This window comes from Corvus brachyrhynchos, unplaced genomic scaffold (genome assembly GCF_000691975.1).
Source record: "Corvus brachyrhynchos isolate BGI_N302 unplaced genomic scaffold, ASM69197v1 scaffold255, whole genome shotgun sequence".
Lineage (NCBI taxonomy): Eukaryota > Metazoa > Chordata > Aves > Passeriformes > Corvidae > Corvus > Corvus brachyrhynchos.
In genome coordinates, this window is record NW_008238358.1 from 1229120 (window position 1) to 1249696 (window position 20577).

At 38.6% G+C, this 20577-nt stretch overlaps 1 protein-coding gene across 1 annotated transcript in view; it reads right to left on the reverse strand.

Annotated features, from left to right (window-relative positions):
- The window catches only part of PARD3B (par-3 family cell polarity regulator beta), a 382717-nt gene that overhangs the window by 139890 nt on the left and 222250 nt on the right, over positions 1–20577 (reverse strand). The window contains exon 18 of the mRNA XM_017735561.1: positions 96–302. Coding sequence (XP_017591050.1) covers positions 96–302 — 207 coding nt within the window. The remainder of the gene's footprint in view (positions 1–95; positions 303–20577) is intronic.

Consider the following 20577-nt stretch of genomic DNA (forward strand, 5'->3'; position numbering starts at 1 on the left):
TGGACTAAATCATTTGCTCATGGTGCTCTATAGAGTTGGCCCTCAGCAGTGCTAAGTGAAGGTGGTTCCCTCAGTCAGTGCCATCGACAACATACCCTCCTCTCCATCCTCAGGTCCCTCGTAAGACTTGTCAATGGCAGCTCGGAAACTCTCGTTACATCCCCGACCCCGCACCACGTGAGGCCTGGGTCTGTGAAAAGGGAGTTCATTCTTCCTTACTTCAGCCACAGCAGTCTGAAGACTCTCAAGAGAACTGGACTTCTTTAATCCCAGAGTAGGACCAAAATCTTTGCCAGAAGAGTCTGGAAAACAAATGGTTAAGTTTTTATACCAAAAACCACACAGAGAAATTCAACTAGTCAGATACATTTAATTGTGTACTTTATTACTTGGGGCCTTTGAAATAGTATGCAATCAATGTAATTTGTTCTAAAAATAACATCAAGTTAAACCTAGTTCAGCAGATACCCCATTCAGACTAGCAGGGAATGGCACACAATTTACAGGTCTGACAAAGTGATGGGCAATAGCTGGCTCGCTCTGTGCCACCGTAAAGCCCACACCAGTGATGAGAATGAGGCTGCTTCTTCCACCTTTGCCAGTGATGTCCAACTGGACATTGCTAACAGTCTCAAGGAGAGCATTATCTTTAGACTCACAAAAACAAACACTGCTACACAACAAGTGTTTTGCTTTTTAGGAGATAGGTTGTATAAATGGTTGATATTTTCAAATACATTTCACCTGAGAGAAGATACATTATTAGTTCTAAGTTTTAGCCAACCTTCTTCTTCAAGCTGAAACTGGTGCTATGATACCAACATGCACGGCACCTTTTTCAAGAAACAACCAAAGTACAGGTTATCATAAATGATGTTGCTGTTGCTGCCTTGTTCCCTGATTACAGGCGTAAGAAAGCACTTCATAGAAAAACAGAGAAAATGCTGAGTCTGCCGAACATTCCTCCTCTTTGAATGCTTGACTCTATGACCTTAGAAAGTCTTTATTTTGTGGCAGCATTTGTGTTAATTAGTATTAATAAAATGATAGCAGAATAGGTAAAGAACTAAATTCAATGAATAGATGCACTCCAATCAATGAAGAAATTCACAGCTTAATTTAAAAGCCTTTGTACCATCTACTTAGTTTTTATATGGCAGAACAATAAACGTGTCATAGAAACACTGAGGAAGAGACTGCCTTGCAATATACCTTCTCTCTTTGAGAACTCAAGTGCTTTTGCTTTCAACTTTTAAGTAGTACTAACACAAGCCGAAGGAGAACGTAACAGAAGCCCTTCACCTACATGTCCATACTGTCATGTCTGAAGGGATTCAAGGGTCACAGAAGAGACAGCTATATTAATATGATATGCTTGATTTTAGCAATCCTAGAGTGCAAGTAATTCTGAACAGCATGTTCAGTAAATTCTTAAAAGCAAAAAAGCTGAGAATTGGCACCAAATAGAGACTTGTCAGTAGTGCCTACATAAAGCAATTTACACTTCCATTACCTGCAGACCAATATGTAGCTGAAAACAAGTGGGAGATTGGGGGTATGTGTGGAGACAAACAGGTGTAAGGGAAGACTGGCTGCTCCATCACATAGTGCAACCTTCTTCTGTTCACTAATTGCCATTCTGGAGACTACCATTATTGACAAATTAGCAAGTGCTAAAATAGAGTTAGAGGAATGACCTGCACCCAAACATAAAGGGGCTTAAAATCACTAAAAACTTGTGCATCAGTATGAAGCACTGTGGCGCCTATCACAGGCTGAGATGGAAAAAAAACAAGGGAAACATAATGGTGTGAAAAAAGGCCAAGTGAAAGGCACTGATCAGCAGAGAGGAAGCTCTGTCAAGTTTCAGTCAGCAGCCAGCCTTGGTGGGCTGTTTGGCAGGACACAGGGCACAGCAGCACTCAGCCAGGCTGGGCTGCAAACCAAGGGCTGCCCGGGGAGGAGGGCAAAGGCTGCCAGGGGCTGCAGTCTGGGTGCCCTGCAGGCAGCAGGCCCCCAGCACACTGCGGGCCGAGCCTCCAGGGAGGAGCATCCACCGGGAATGGCTTCAAGGCAACTGCAGAGTCTGCAAGGAAGTGCTGGGCATGTTCCTGCCTCCAGCAGGGCCATGTGGGCCCATGGCTCGGGGAGGACCAGCAGCCAGGGCTGACTCCAGACTGCTGCAACAGATGGCTGGATGGCCAAAAAAGTACAGAAGTGCTCACACACACATCCCAGAGCAAGCTGTACTGCACTCAATTACTGCCCTAAGCTCCATTACCTGAAAAAAAAAGTCTCAAGTTAAATGCTGGTTACAGCCTGTTTTATATAAAGCTGAGCCAGTTACTCAGACTGGAAGACTGCAATGGATGAAGGCCATTCCCAAGAAAATCCAAGTCAACACCTGAAGTTTGGAGTGACGCATCATATGTCACATGTAACAGCAAGCTGTGTGCTCAGCCTCCCCACACACTGTGACTCAGTCCTTAGACACCCTGGCATGCTATGAGGTGTCCTCATTTATTCAAAAACTTACTGAGAACCCTTACTCACAGACTGGTACTGAGCATTCAGCTGGCCTGTTCTAAGACTGTAATAATTTAGTATGAAATTTCACTAACAACAGTGAGAACTTCGTATTTTTTTACAATTCAGCTTTTATTCCTTTTTTTTCCCTTTCATTGTAGAGCTGCAGCAATCACATATTAGAGCACAGCTAAGGATACAGGAGCTAAAAAGCTTCCCTAAGCAGGGAGACCTGTCCCCATGCTTTCTGAGCCAGCATCTATTACCGGATGCTTTCCAGAGAAATGCACAAGACTCCATAATGGACAAGGACCACATCCCAAATTGGGAAATTTCCTTCCTCCACCCACTCCAGTACCTTTCTCATTTCTGCAGACTTTTAGAACTGCTGTACACCTGAAAACATGATTATTTATCTCATGGAGAAAAAAAAACCCAAACCAACAAATAAAACAACAAAAACCCTCTCTTATCTTCTACAAGTTATTAACAAGTGGCATTTTGGGAGATACATGGTGTGTGTTTATATTTAGCCTTACCTGGATTTTTAGTACAAAAACATAGTTTGGCAATAAGAAATTCAATTGCTCACTGTGTTAAAATGTTTCTTTTTACGGATTTTAAATTCTTGAGCTCTTCTTTTACTGCTTCTTGTAGTACAATGACAAAAAGCCAACTGAAGCATCTACTTTATTGTTCTTATAAATGGTGAATTACTTTATACATCTCTCCTGAATTTATAAGAGAAAACAACAACTGACATCAGTACCTGCCTAGACTGGCTGAAACCAAATTGCTGGTTCTTAGATGTTATCTGTAACTGATCATTCTTTAACTGAAAGATGCTCTTATACATACTTTAATTTTCTGCTCAATGCCAACATGACTAACACAGATTTTTAAATTCTTAATGTACCAGTAAATGTAACCTACTTTCTGTTCTTTTGTAACTATTATTATTAGACAGGTCTTCCCAAGATTATCTTTTTCCCACATCTGCACATTCCTCTCTTTTTTTTATAGCCCAGCTGAAGGAAATATGCCAAAAACAAGATGTCAGTCATGAAAATCAAAGGGAAACAAATGACACAGCATTGTGGGCAATGCAAGCCACCCCAAAGGCACATACAGAGGGAATCATGAAGAGAAGCCATGAATCACTGCCACTCTATATGAAATACAACTTGCAAGACACCCTAAAGAGTAAACATTTTATATATTTGTCATTAACTTTATTTTTTACATAATGTTTCTTCTTGAAAACCAAAACTACAGGAATATGCCTAAAGGAGAATATTTAGAGGAACATATTTATGTGAGTTAGACTAACTTACTATGTACATTTTGAAAGACACCGCGAAGTAAAAAAAAAACCTATAAAGGAAAAAAGAAGGGAAAGATCACTGAGACTGAGAAAATACAATAAACACAAAGTTGTAATAAATTATAAATAATTTGATTCTATTTTTACCAGTGCCCTGAACGCACACAGTCCTGGTTCCTATTGCATGCGCATGGTGGAGGTTCATGTGGTACTAGGGAAGAGAAAATGGCTATGAACACAATAAGTGTTCTACCCTGTGGATGCTGGGATGCTGGAGAGAGCATGGGACTAATTTTAGCAGGCAAACAACTGTTTAAGCATGAAGCACCAAGCTTCTTCAGTGGTAGGACTCAGAGTGAGATACGCCAACAGCTTTGAAGGAAGCACGTACAGCTCGGTGCCTGCTCCGCTTTGGACACACACCTCGAGTAACATTCATGATGTTCTGCTTGGGCTCACTGAACTCAGGCCTACCACAACCTAGCTGATCCAACTGCTCACTCCACAAGATTGCAACATCATATGGTGATCAAATTACTTCATGTTCCATTCTTTCTTAACCATTTGTTTAATGTAGTTTCATTTATTTCTGGTAGGATTCACAGTATGCACAACTAACAAAGGATTTTTTTTCTCTCACTTATATTTTTATATTCAGATACTTCTTCAATCATCCACCAATTCAATGCAGAGAATGATTTAGGAAAGAGGAATCTGAAAGTCATTACATCTTTGAGCTTGTGATTTTCAAATGAAGAGCTTTAATATAACATTTCTGTAGAAAAGTCTTAGATCACACTGTAGCTTTTTCTTCAACACTAATTTATACAGGTGGCATAGAAAAGATTAAGGGCTTGATAAAAAGCAAGAGAAGAATCATTATCTTGCACTTACATATTAAAGACAAGATATATAGTCTTGCTCATTTAATACTTCAATCCAAGCATTCCAAATTATAAGCAGAAATACTGAAAGCAGAAGAACACCCCAGCTGACAGAAAATAAAATCTAAAAAAGAGAAATCAAAGAATAGAAGAATTTAACATGTTCTCTGATTGTAAGAGACAGCTACAGTCTTCAGGTTTACAGATATCTCAATCTATTTTACTACATATAATGATTGCAATTTAGCCCATATTTGCACAAACGACAATTTCAGCTATGAATAATGGCAGTTCACAATTTGGGGCTCAGAAGGTATGATGAGCTTTAGCCAGCTGAAAACCAAATGCTTGGAATAAGGTAGCCATTAGGCAAGAAGTGAAAATGCACTACTGTCATCTTAGAAACATATGCTGGTGTCGCTGCTTTCTACAGTCTTATCCCTAACAAACAACAACACTGCAATGAAACGTGCTAATATTTCAAAAAGAATATGTATGGCATTAAACATCTCAAAAATGCTAACAAGTTTTCCAGTGCAACAATATTAAATAAGAACTAGAAGCAAAGGCAGAGGTTCAAGCAAAAACCTCAGTGAAGGGGAACGTGCACTTCCCAGGTTAATGCTGAATGTCAGACAAAATGCAGCCACGCCTGTCTTTGCATAAAACCCCTCTGATCTTATCTGCTGCAATAATTAGTTTTCTTCATGTGGCTACAAAAGTCTACCCTCTCACATAACCTTCCACTTCACAGCAGAGCTCTGCATCTGGTGAAGTTTTCCTAGGCATCTGAATCTCTCCTTCTCCAGCAAATGGGTGTTCTCCCTCTAGTTGGTGCAAACTGAAGCATTTGCCCTCCAAACAGGTCCCAATATAAAGCAAGCTACTTATCTTGTACAAAGCAGGAGCTTTCTCCTCAAGGATATTTATGTATAAACTGACTTTAGATATAGCTGTTACAACCTGCTAGAGGAAAACTGCAATAGGAGAAGCAATGCAGACAGGAAAAAGTCCAGTTTTTAGAAAATAGGATTCCCCAGTGGTTTCAGGCACCTTGTAAATTGATCAGTCTGGAACTGAGTAGTAGCAAAAAAATTCCAGTGCCCTGTGATTGCTTTATTTCTACTTCTACACCCACCCCCTGAAAAGCTTTCCCCCAGCTTTAAAAGACAGGGAAATGTGACACTTTCTGGGACTAATTGATATAAATTATGCTTCTCAAACTAAACCAACATTTTTGTTCCCAGGCCAAAGTTTAACATGAAGCAAAGAGTCCCTGCACTAATATTTAAACAAAGTCACTTCTGACAGTATGAAGCTAACATCTAGAGTGTTACCTTTGATCTGTAGGACAGATGGAAAAACTTTTTCAGTACCAAAACAGAAGAAAGCAAGCCAAAACTTACATTAAATTCATGGTTATGATCTATTTTGTTAGGCCTTAACCCTACTTTGAAACAAGCTGCTAAATTATTACTCAATCTTAGTCAACAAGCCTGTAATAATATTTTTAAAAATTACTGATTTAAATCAGAAGTAACAAATTAGATGCAAGAAGTTCATATTAAGCTTTGTGTTTACTTCACTAATTCAAAGCTTTTTTGAGTTCTTTACATGTGAATGCAGAAAGAAATTCATAACCATCATATTACTCATAATTCAAAGAGTGGTATGTCATTTTTATGCATCAACTTTTGGCTTGGGCATATTTTTATAAATACTTATATAAGCTGTATGTTAAAGATTGCTTTAAGTGTTGTTTGGTGATGAATTTAGCCTATTGAAACAAGGAAGATTATTATTGTAAAAAAAAAGCTAAGGCAGAAAAGGAAAATACATTTCAATATCAGCAATTTAACTTGCAATTAAAAAAAAATCTTCCTTATCTGTGAACATTAAGAAAGGAGAGATTTTTAATAAAAAAAACCAGGAAAAGGATACCTTTTGCTAGTAATGGCATTGCTTTTGTACACCTGCCCACACTTTGATCAGTGAATCCTACATGCCTGAGATATTTATGTGCTCTTTTTATTGCTAACCCCACTACTACCGAGCTGCCCAACAGCCGCTCTAATTTAAGATGCTCTAAATATTGTTGCCATGGGTGACACATGAACAGGGAGAAGGCAAAGCTCTGCTAATAAAAAGGCTTTCCCAGCATTTCAGTCCTTGCTCATAAGTAAAGTTAAAATTTATGGCTTTTAAAATACTGGATCTGAGAGAGGTCAGGTTAAGTGGCTGCTAGTAATAAAAGGAATCAATATGCCACAGCATCTGAAGCAACCAGCAAACTAAATAAACACTTCATCCAAATCCACTTGGCCCTGAATTAAAAGAACATAAAATACTGTATTTATTTTGTTTGCCCTCCACCAGCCTGTAGTTTGCATCACCACATCCACTAGAATTCTACACAGAGCAAGCAACAAGCATATGTGGGCCAAATAGCAATTAAACTGTGTGTCAAGGCTAGGAGCAATTAACTGGGCATTAACCTTGTCAGAGAACCACTTCTGGATTAGGCAGCTACAAACAGGCAAACATCTCAGTCTGGGAAGATTCTGCAACGTGTATTTACAAAAGCTTCAGAGGACTCAGACTTTCTGTCTCAGGCCCATACAGAGTAAATGAGCCATTTCCAGTAATAACCCTTAATTCATAAATCCTGAACAAAACCAGAATCACCTTTTCCAGTGATTAGTGTGTCCTATTAGCATAGGAATGCAAAACAATTTGTTCCTCACAGCACTTTAAAATAAAGCAGACGAAAAGAAGTAGTGAACTTGCATCTTTCACTCCTAATCTACACTTGGTTTGGTTTATAGATTGACTTCCAGGAGAATTTATGAAAATCTATTTTCTTCTGTTTATCTATTTGTGTTTCAAAGGAAAGTGCATAGGTTAATTTTCAGTTTAAGAAATTAATGCACATTTTGCTTGAAGTTGCCAGCAGATAACCTTTAAAGAAGGTAGACATATACCTGTAATCAATCTGTCTCTATTTACAAGGCCATTCACAAAGTCATGCATATTTTTGAAATTGCTTTGTTTATGAGTTTAATAATATTTGTCCTGAAACAGTTTTGAAAAGTTCATTTCAAAAATCCAACACTTAAATGGGAATATATAGAACTTTGTAAAACCTACTATTAACTAAGAGAAAGAGTTATCCGGCACGGCTGAGACTCAAAAGCCCTGCAGAATTTGAAAGGATTATGAAGATTTTCAAGGAAAGTCCTCAGCAAAGGTTCCTTTTTATTTCCTACTGAGATTTTTAAGATCATTTGAATACTTATAAAGTTGATAGCACTATTTTATTACAGATTCCTCAAAGCTGAATCCATCATTGTAGTGATATTGGGACTTTAACCAAGCTTTATTTTACATGCTTCAACTTTTTTCTCTTTTTCACCCCTTAAACTATGCTCTGTACTGAAACTTCTTCACTTGCTCTCATTCCAGAGATGAGGATTGTTTTTAGAAAAACAAAAAATCCTCAAAGAATACAGCTCCCTCTTGCCATATTAGAATAACTGCGAAGTGGGACAAATTCCTCCATCTGAATAATAATTTTTTCCCTTCTATTCACCAATAATTCAAAAGAGACTGAAAGGAAACCTTTCAAGCTTTGCATGCAAGTAGGCTGTGAAGCAGATCCTTCACTGCAACTTTTAGGGAAGGAAAGCTCAATTTTCACATCTACATTACATGTTCTTCTAACATTAGTTGGATCTGGGTAAACTTGTATTTTCAAGGCTTTCTTCCACAAAACTGAATCCTCAGGAAAAAAAAGTCCAATGTATGGACCTAATGGCAAGAAAGTTTTCCTCTGAAGAGCTCCAGCAAAGGATTTTGCTAAGCTGTTCTGTAGTGTGCAAAGATACAGACTCTCACCCAATAACATCTGGCTGTCTTCTGAGTTTTCAACAGGCATGAGTCACAACTGGATTACAATATTACACTCCCAGCCTGCTTAAATAAAACCCCAAACCAACAAAATACTACTTCAGCTATACTGGTTAACTCTGAGGCCTAGTCTATACAATTTACTGCATTACACTTTATATATGTTTTAGCACCTGTAAGAAGTTTGCAGCTCCCTTGCTAGGTATGTCCTGACGTGTCATTTTAATGGAAAAGCTGTATTAAAAAAAAACACTGGCAAGGATGAAAGATATCCTAAATAAAGACCATTTCATGAATCTGTTTTTTGAAAACTCGTTACAATCCTAGCTGCTTAACAAATGTGCATCTAGCCTTGAATATCCCCCATGGAAAAGGGAACCTCCTCTGATCTCCGAGTTTAGTTTCTCCTGCAGCAATTTTCAGTATTCTCAAGATGGTACGCTATTAATTACCAATTTATGTATTTAGGATCTTTTCAGTATTCAGTTCTGCATTGGTACAATGTGTTTAAATAGCAAACTGGAAAAGCTAATAGAATTGCTGCATGGAACAACTTAGAATAGGATTTAAACAGCAAATGAATACAAACTTTTCTTACCCATTTTTCTCATCTGTGTACAAATGACATTCCTGTGTTCCCTTTCACTAGCCCAATAAATGGAGAGCAGTACATGCACACACACTTACCATGGTACCAGACTGCAGAAATGTGGTGTCAAAACAGAAAAAAGGGTCATTCCAGTTCTTCTTGGTGCCCCTTACCACCCAATGGGGACATTTCTGTAGAAATTACTCAACATCCCATCCTAAATTATGATCAAAAATTCCAAATGTCTTCAGGATGGTAAGCAGCAGTCATAGTGATACTGCAACCAGGACATCATGGTTAAGCACAGCCAAATGACATTTTAACACAGACAAACCCAATGGTATATCTTAGAAAAATAAGGGTTTCCTCTAAGCTGGGACTCAATATTACCAGAAAACACATCATTCTGCTCAGTGATCCCATACACTCTTGAAGCATGAACCAGAGTCTAGCTATGAGTAGATCAGGATAATCCAGTCCTTGGATAACCAGATGCTTGATCAACTGTGTCAGAAAACGGATACAATACCATGAATCAGGTGCAAAACTCAGTGCCCAGTTTAATGTACTTCAGCTACTTGGTGGTTGGATCCTCGGACAAAATTTCAAAGTCTGGTATTACAAAGGCAACTTTTCTACAGAAACAGAGGAGTTTTTCAAAAATACAGCAATCCAATCAAAATACATCAGTTCAGTGAAACACCCTAAATTAACACTGAACTCTCATCTTTGTGCAGAACAGTCGACAGCAACTGCAATTTTCAAGAGCCTTAATCCAAGATCAAGGCCTAAGTGTACTCAAGGGACTCCAGAAGTAGGACAGGTAGGTTAATTTTCAGTCTGGTTCAAGCCTAGTGACTAAATCCTCAGCTCGAGTAAATCAACACTTTTCCACTGTCTGCCACCTTATGCCAGCTGTATGTGTCTTTTGATCACATACTCTGCAAGTGCCACACTTTGGCATTACATCCCTGCCCACGGAGAGGCAGGCAACAATAACTCATTTTACACAAGTTACAGCATGAGTGTCAGATGTTATGAAGTTCAGCCTGTAGTGAATTCAAAGCAGTGAACTGTGGATTAAAAAAAGCTTTTTGATATTTTAGCAAATCAGAAAGCCATCCTCAGCTACATCCATGTCTTGCTGAAAGAGTAAGAAGAAACAAATGGGCTCATGTGCCTTTCAAGAGGAAACTGTTCACTCTTTGAAAGTGCTGTTTTCATTTAGTTCAAGGAATCAAATGTCTGGAAAGAAGTAATAGCTTTAGAAGTATAAAGAGCAAAAAGATACGTCATCATAGATTATCAGTAGTTCTGAAATATTATTTCATGCCTTAAACACATCATCATGTGAGCTTTCTGAGGCAAGAGCATCTCTGCCAACTGTAGTTCACAAGAATAGTTTGTTGCAGTATTTTCCCTGGGTTATTTTTTCTCTTGTGTGTCCATGTGGTGAGTACAGTCCAGTCAAAAAAAAGAAAAAAGTTAAAAAAAATTTGGAAGACACTTACCCACATTACTAATTAGTAAATTTTTCCTGTGTTCTTTTTCTAGATCTACAGCATTAAACAAATTAGAAGTATTAATATATTAAAAGCCCCCACCCTTCCCAAGCAATGTGCTTTGATTTGCTCTTTTTCTTATATTAAGTAATGGTTTCTTCCTTTGCTGATGTTTAATGGGTCTTTGGTCAAGATTGATGGAATCCATCCAAAATATGCTGCATAATGCTAACTTTTGAAATCGGAATCTGCAAATCCTTAATCACAGCTTTGGTTTTCCTTGAGCCTGACAGTTTACTTTAGCAGGACCTGACCTCTAGGCAGAGAACCTTCATGGAGTCAAAGTAATGACATTAATGTGCCAAACAGGAGTGACTGTTGATCATGACCCAACCAGGATATAAATGTGTGTTCAAGAAAATGTTGTCAGATATACAGCACAAATAAACAGAAAGAAATGATATTTTTATTAACCTTTTCCTGGTAGGCTAATTTGAGATTTAGCACGTAAAAGGTTTTCAAATTCTAATATGATATTGCACATGACATATTGCCATTTAATACCCTGAATCATTTGCAACAATTTCCTTTCTATAGTAATGTCATTTGGAACATTGTGTTTTCCTTTTTTAATACTAAAAGGATAGCATGTTGATATCCCTTTGTCCCTAAAATCCAGATATTGCCTACAGACACAGTTTACTTACAAATGAAGGCTGTATAGTCATACAACATAAAGCTATAAAACTTCATTCTTTGCAAACACATCACTCCTCCACTCATGCTACGACCGTATGAAAATTAGAAACTACTGCTTGTGTTATTAGCCCAGTAGCTTTTTAAAACTAAATAACAAACATCACTTATATTCTTGAGATCATAAGCTTTTGCTCCAACTACAAGAAAAGTCAGTCTCATAAACATTAAGAACAAATATTTTGAACAATGTCACTGATATTAAGCAGCTCGGCCAGATTTCTCTAGCAATGTCGGAACATTCTATTTTGCCTTTTTTTTACAGTGGCTAGTGCTGCAGTTAACTTTTTCAAGTTGACCAAGTGAGTAAGAAAAGAGCTCTCATGTTCAGTGATATCCTTACATAAAAAGCTACTATCATCAATATGATTACGTTAATTTTTCTTGTGTATCAAGAGTGAACACTAGCATTTGTATTCTGCCCTGTATCCTATTTTTCATCAAATATTTTCACCTTCTTTAGTCTTTGACTGTGGACCAGTATTTTCTCCACGTTCTGAGGGAATATTGGTTAATCTGTATAATGCATGCCATTCCATATTCACAAAAAGATAATGCAAAACAAGCCATACTGTGGATGAGTATAGACTTATGGCAATCAATCACTAAAATATTAACACAATTCTTAAAACTTTGCATATATTAGCACATGGTTAATCAGAGCTGCTTGACAGCTTCTTCTTCAGAGCTGTTTCTACAGCTTCACAGTATGTCAACCCTCATATTGGACAGTGAAACATACTACGGAATTCACTTCAGAGCAAAAAGCTAAAATCAGATTTTGAAACACTGAGGCTAATGTTAGTAGAATAAAAAATGTAATGGCTGTTCTACCATATGCTTAATTGGCCCCCCTGTGAAAAAGCAGTCCCCCAGGAAGGAGCTGAAAGCTACTACTTGGGTTCAGATCTTGCTGAAAGAGAAAAAGAAGGAAATGGGTAATCAGTCATAATTTCTCTTCACAGCAACAACGCTGATAAACATTTATGTGAACGATTCTTTTTGTTGTTGTGGATACCAAGAGTTTACATATGCTAAAAGGGAAGTAAGAAAACTCAAGAGATACAAGATCTGTTGAAGATTATCAGCTAAATAGAAGCTATTCTTGCCTTCAGTCCTTAAGTCCCTGAGTATCCGAAGGTGGGGAGAGCTCTTGGAGAAAAGTAAGACAAACTTGTCATATCTCTGCATTTCTCATGAGGCATTAGTATTTGATACTATCAGAAAGAGGACACAGGCCATGCAGACTTTTTGTCTGATCCAGCATGACCACTGTTAACTTTCTGGGATGTGTTACAGATGAAAGCTGTCCAGAACAGTAACAACCTCCCCTTCCCCCCAAAAAACATGCTGCTGCTTCCTGTTCCTATCAATTCCTCATTGCCTGCACAGAACACACAGAACCATGGGCCAAAAATCTCACTGCACTTGGTATTATACCAACTCAAAAGAGAATTAGTATTCAGCACCTCCGATAACTTCTGATCAAGACTACCCATATTCCTGCAACACTGGTGCGCTTTTGAATGGCAAGACTATAGATCTCTGCACAGCATTTCATTATGTTCTCAAACTGTTTTTGCTATTTCTTTATTTCAAGTCAGTTCTGAAAGAATGGTCCCTCCTTGCATAGATGCTCTTCACAGAATGGGTTAATTTTTTTCAACGTAGATAATTAAAAAATCCAACAACCCTCAAAGCTGTTCTAGCACAGAAGCTCTCTGATTCTTTTGTTAAGAACTGAGAGTTGGTGTTTTGTGGCAGCTTTAATACAGTCTTATTGCTATGTCACTCTTCAATGTCTGTACCCGTAACTCTGGAGAAGACTTATATGACATTCCTGCATGCTCAAGCATATTGCTAACATGCCTTCTATTTCATTCAGTTTGATCTAAACCAGCTACCCTGAGTAAGAACTAATATTGATATTGCCTGATACCACATGACTGTTAAATTTTAATCACTAGGTTCTTAGTCTGATTAAGCAATTAAATTGCTTAACTGAAAACTACAAGGCGATTGATTTATTTGAAGGCACTAAGAAATTCTATTTGAAGTTTAAGGACAATTCCTTACCAAAGGTTACAAGCACTTTACACTTACAAATGAAAGCTCAACTTGCAAAAGTATATTTCAGTATTAGTCATTCTAGTATTGTTTGCCCTCTCATTAATTGTTGCTATTTACTACAGCAGTTATTCCTGGCTTCCCTTTTCTAAAAATCACTACTAAAACAGGCACTCTGTTCTGCTAATGCAAATTACAGTGGAAGTGAAGACTCTTCATGAGCTGTAAACGTCACTCATCATTAAACTTGAAGAGTTATTGTTTCTGCTTCTTTAGCTATGAAAACTTCCTTAAAAATGGCTAAGTTTCCTTCTTTCAATTTGAATCATAAAGTATTTACTGTAACAAGATCAAAGAAAGACAGAGGCGGAGCTTTTAATGCCAAGTCATACAGGTCTGAAAGGAGCTCTTGTTGCAGACACATTATCACTGAGGCCTGAGGAACACTGAAACGAGCAGAACTACCTGTGAGGTGTGAAACTGCTCAAACAAACAAGGGCGAAGTTCGCTCTATATTTTGATCGTTTTACCATTTTTTACTCTAGGTGAGAAGATTCCTCTATCTAGAGTTGATGTGAAGTACAACACATACAGACGAATGTCAGAACTTCCCCAAAACTCCCCTAAAAAAAACCCCCAAACTGGCATGAAAACAAAGTTGTGTTGATCTGCACAAGTGGTGCTAGGAAGTTTTCTCCTATGGTGCTGGGATTTTCTCATCGAACAGAAGTTAAATGAGCAGATTATTTTGGCCTGAAGAAATCAAGTATATACCCACATCTCTTAACACTGATACGATTCACTACCTACACATACTTTCTCTGTTGCTTTGGCATCTCACAGGGTGAAGGAGCAGTAAAAAGACAGGTAAACTAATCGCTGACTGACACACAGCACTGTGCTGACTGGTGAGTGCTCAGGTCAGAATTTTAAGACTACTGGTGAGCTCTGCCAGGAGGGGAAGAAGGATAGAAAAGGCAAAACTAAGCAACCAGAGAGTCTGTGGGGTTTTATAAAATATTAAGTACTTGCTCTCAGAAAATGAATGTTTTAAGGTTTTCAGCTTCAATCTTGTGCCTCATAATTCATGACCGCCCCCCCAGCCACCCCCCTTTTTAATATAATACCTAAGATAATGAATCTTTTTATACTATCACTCTGTATTGTTCCAAATCCAGAGGTTCGGTCTGGAACTAGCTACTTAAACTCAAAGTGATTCTTTATAGCCTGTGTGGTTTATAGACTACAGCACGATCTTTCAACATAGTGTTTGTTATATTAATAAACATTTTTATTTGTTTATACATACAGTAATACTGTATCTACTACATACTAAATAAAATGCATAATTTATTTGCATTTTCCCATCTGATTTTCTGAAAAGGCTCATAAAAATTTAATGAAAGTAGTTAAAGCAACAGACTACGTATTAAAATTATATACAAAAAATGACCTTAAAGGAGTACTATTAAAATTGCAAAGTAAAGCGCTTAGGCTTGAAAAATGCCACAGCAGAGGTGTCCAATTTCTCTCTCTCTATCTGTGTGCACATTCTAATAGACTTTCATTTTATGTCCCAAATATATCATGACAATTTTATTTACAAAACTCTAGTTCCTTTCTTTCAGGAGGGATCTAATATTTTCTTCCACATGTAGAGCAATTCCCCTGCTCCCTTTGTACTGAGCACACGTTGATATCTGACATCAGCAGTAAAAAGCCTTCATGCCTCTTTCTCAAAGCCTTAGTAGCAAGGGTTTTTCAATAAACACTAATGACGTCATTTTAAGACAAACATGCACAACCTGTGTCTCTGCGACAAGGAACTGAAACAGGAGGATGAAGATTCAGGTTCCCATCTTAAAATTCTCAAGGCTTGATTCCCTTGCCCTCCACACCCTCTTCTGAACACATGACAAGCAGCATGTCCTGGGCTCACAGCACTATCGCGACTGACTTTGGTCACAGCCCGAATACGCCCAGCACCTCTGCGAGGCACCAGAAAACATTTCACTGAGTGTGGTGAAAGATACCTTCTGGCCCCCAGCAATTCTGGGGTACAGGCAGAGCTAGAAAATGGTTTGAGCAACATTGAAAGACTAGAAAACAGAAATTATGATTCTTTTTCCTTAAGAGCATCTACACTACTATCATCACCCTGGCCCCAGGCAGAATAAACCAAAAGCTACACACCTTTCACCTTCCACAACAAATGAGGTGAGGGCTGGGCCCTATACAACAGCCTTCTTTGCCCTGAACCAGATCCCTCTTGTGCTGACAGTAATGTCTTTGGGAGGTGTTAGGGTTTGATTAAACACTCTCACACCACCAGCACTCACAGAAAGGGTCTGAGTTGCCTTTGCAGACATCCTTACAGCTAGAGCTGTCTACTTCAGTCACCTTAAGCCTTCAAATTTATATTCTTCTAATTAATAGAGATTTTATATAGAGTTTTCTACATGTGGGAAGTTGGTGGGGTTTTTTTGGTTGTCACTTTTTTTTGGTTGTTTTGTTTTTGTGGGGTTTTGCTGTTTGGCTGGTTTTGTTTGTACTTTATAAAGCAGTTTTCTTTACTGCACAGCTGGTTGCCACCCTTTTCTTTCCCACTCTGTTTCCAATTCCACTGTCCTAGATCAACACAAGCTGGTCTCCCCCTCTCTCTGTTAAGTCACCCTTTTCCACACTGCACCTTCTCACCTACTGACATGCCCAATCTCCCTTTCCCCCACCATTCCCAGCATCCTTTTCTAGCTCCTCACCACCTCCCCCAGTAGCTTGCTATCTTCCCAGCCTCTAGCTATATATTCTTATCTTTTCCTCTCCTAAACAAAAACAAATATTGGAGTTATTTTAAGAGGCAGTAAAAGAACAATCTCTGTCAAAAAAAAAAGCAAATAAAACCCACGCTTCAATTGACACTTGAATGGAAAGTTTTACTTCAAACACCTTCGGTTTCCTAGAATCTGTAATGGGATGTGTCACGCATGACACTTAACAGGTGATAACATAGTGACTACCGCACACTACACCCATACTCTGTACATAAAAAGAGAAAGGAAAAGCAAACCTGAGTGAAGGAGAGCAAAGGGATTTTTCTGAGACTTAATGAATTATCCATATTTCTTACAGAATGGCAGAAAAAGAATGACTGCAAGAAATAGTTTTCACCTGTATCTTTTCTCTTTAATGTGTTTGCTCTTTTAGTATAAACTCTGACTGAGAATTATTCTTTGTAGTTTTTTTGTGATGTACATGTCAGTCATAAGCAGTCAGTTATTCCATGCAACTGCTGACAAAATTTAGTCCTGCATGTAATGCTCATTTTTTTTGTGTCTTTAAAATTAAACTACTGTACTATTTCTTAAAAAGGAATTAAACTCCAGAAGCTTTGATCGAACAATTTTGTCATTTTGCTTTCAGAATTAGGCATCTGAGAAGATTATAAAGCAATAAAAAAAGAGGCATCTGATTAACTATATTATATTGAATTTCTCTTTTATAACATCTATGTTTGTCAACTGCAGCATTACAACTGGCAACCAAAAATACAGCTCCTTTTTTGAACACAGGAATTTATGCCAACTGCAGATAGCAACAAAAATTGTAATTACGTGAAAGACTCAAACAAATCAATGCCAGATCCTCTAGTCTGGTCCTTCTGCACAGAAACACTTGAAAACTGCCATAGCAAGGTAACAGAGGTTTTTATTTGCAAGCTTTGTAAGTGCAGTCGCCCTTCAGTAATGGATGCAAACTTCTAGTGCTGAGTTCTAGTTCTGTTCATCCCTCGGTTTGCCAGGTCCTCACCCCAGCACTGGAAGGAACAAAATCCCTATTTAAGCTGTCAGTGCAGCAGAGTCAGGGTCTTGCCGCTATTATGGCTCTAAGGAAATGAGCATTTTTAAATTGGGCAAACTGTAGAACTAAAGTCTGCCTCTCTCCATGGAATTCCCTGCTTTGCCCCGAGCCCACGGGTCACACTGGACAGAATGGTCCCTTCCTACTCCCTTCAGTCTGTGAACTGAGCAACTCTAGAACAGGAGAAAGTCTACTGAAAAATGCTGTGCAGCAACAGTTCCTGGGACTTGATTATGCCCTGCATGTTCCCCTGGTCCTTGAGAATCTGCAGGTGAACCTTTTAGGTCACAGATGTGCTCTCCTCACAGACAGATATTCAGTCCACAAAGGTTGCTTTTAGATAAGTTAACCAACTTGAAGATGGGGGAAGGATTAAGGAAAGAATTTTCGCAACCAGAGGTGAATAATCAAAAAGAACAGGAATCAGATATAGATCAGCTTCAGTATAGATGTCACACTGGGGGGTGTGGAGGGAAGGAACTGCATTTTAATGTCTTTAAAAAAACCCAAGCAAACGTAAGTAAGTTTGCTCTCATGTCAATAGGGCTCTTCTGTGCCTTCACAGAGAAGGTACCAATCATTATACTTATTTCCTGTAGGTCAAACCAAAACCATCAGAAACTACATCACCCCATGCAAGACTAAATTAAAGCAAACGAAAAATTTCATCTATTAAGACATCAGGCAGAAAAATGGGTAAACACAAGAGGAGATATATTTTGAAAGGGCAGCATGGTGTCACTGCCAGAGGTAAAGGGAAAGTACCTGCTGATAGTCGACGGTAACTCAAGGAAGTGCCTTCTACTCTTCTAAAAATGCTTTCCACTTGGGTTGTCACTGCTATGTACAGAAAAACTCTCCTGCTCTGCTCTTAGGCTTAGCAGGACACTTAATTAGGGATGATATCCTGGGTACTTTTGGAGTGCTGTGTATGTAAGTGCTAAGTAGCATTGCTGTATTGAGAGACCCACTAAAAATAATGCTGTTTTATGAGATATACAAATAGCAATGTAATTCTTTTCTTCAAAGCTAATTTCTGAACCATATTGCACTGCACAGCTTTTATTACACAGAAATGTGTATTAATAAATAGTGCCAGCAACCCATTTTATATAATAAAGGCTTATTTCCAATGTTATAGGAAGCAAACATTGCACAAGATACTATTCCAGAAGTGAGCTGGACTAGAAACATCAATTACCTTCAAAATCCTTTTTATTGACATGGCAACATGATGGGACTTCAAAATAAAAAACGAAGGAGAAGAATCATTCAAAGTGGAGAATTAAAAATGCTTCCCTGTCTATACTCAAGCCTCAGAAGATAATACAACTGGCAAATACATAGTATTACAAAATTTAAAAAAAAAAGTAAAATGAAAACCCCAAACAAACCCACATTAATTAAATCTTCTGTGGGACTATGTAATTTTTAACTTTCAGTCAACTAGTTTAAAAAAAGAAAAGTGTACCCTTCCTCTCTTCAGCCAGGAGCTCATTTAGTTCAGTGCTCTTCTTTCTACATCTCACACTTCATGCTCCAAAATGTAAGTTAGAGGGCCAGATGTATTATCTGGGAAGTTTTCCAAATTCATTAACTCCTTGGCACCAGCGACTTCAGGATACCCACTGCCAGCACTGAATATTATGCCCAGCAAAAAAACAGCTCCTGGAGGGAAAGGATTAATAAAATGAGGCATTCAGCCATGGCTGCTGGTCTCTTTGGTCACAACAAGCAACTAAAAGAATCACAGTAGCTGCCAACACTGATCACAGCCAGCTCTCAGCACCTAATACTCTGAAGGTCTTTCCTGAATATCTGCAGATCATTCATCACAGGTATTGCTTGAAGGAACACGAAACCAATAGTCAGAAAAAAGACTGACAGGAAGGCTGTGACTCCAGTTCTAGCTGCAGAGGGTGGTAAATGCTACGCAGGGGTGTTAGAATCACATCATCACTTTCTCCTCAATTACAGAAGACACAGACCGAGGGAATTCGTTTTGCTTTCTGAAATGGATGCAATGTGGCTGTCAACTAAAGGACTGATGACTGAGAGCCTTAAAGAGCCCTAAAAAGGCAGGAGACACGATGGATTCACTTGTTGTTCTCAGCTTTCTTCTTAGGGCCAAGGAAGGAGTTCCATGATGAAAACCAGCTTACTATCAGTCATGAGCCATCTGTTCAGGCACCATCACCAGAGAAGCTCTCTACTTTAAAGATCAACATACAGCAAGAGGCCCCTAGGATTTTAAACATTAAACTTGCTTTGCTGGCTGCTGTGCCTTACTTTGAATCTTCACAGTTTCAATAAAAAGCACTGATTTATTTACATTCTTCAAATTTCAAATACACTGTTTCTTAACCTTTGCTTAGGCCTAATGCCAGTTTTCTTGGGCTTTTGCCATCTCCAATCACTTAAAATTTAGTAACAATTCTTTCTGCATGTGATATTCCAGGATTCCAAGATACCAAGATGTCAGGTGCTAATGACCACTTCCACAGAACTGCAGCATCTATTATCCTGTGTGAAATTCTGCACTAACACAGAAAGCTTTATTTCTGCACTCCTCTAGACACATCCACATATTTACAAGCTCTCCTATGCTCGTATGAGTCAGAAACAACCTGGAATACAAGGCAGTAGGAAGCTCCAACTCATAGCAGAAACTTTCAGCAAAGACAAGAAAGGTGGCAGGCTCAGCACAGACAGTCACAGTGGGAAGTGTTGCCAGGTCTCAGGAAGAGAATGCATGCCCCAAACAGCCCACAGCCCGTAACTCCTGCCAGCACCGCACCATTTCCTAGAGAGAGAATTTCAGTGCACAAGAGCCACAGAGCTCTGCAGGCACATCGCTCCTCCAGCCCACCACAGGCTGGCACACACCGCATTTACCACAGACAGATGACCGCTCACTTCAAATATCAGCAGGCCTTGTGTTAAGTGGATGCATTCATCACAACTATTAAAAGTCTACACTTCTTTTCATTTTATACTACTTAAACATTCTGGGGATTTTAATGCTCTCTTGACCTGCTTCACTGAATTCTACACAGAGCAATATTCAGCAATACTGACCTAGGGGAGAAGTGGCAAGTATGGAATGTGAACATCAAACCCACCTCCAAGCCTCAGTTAATACAACAATATGCCCAGAATCACTAC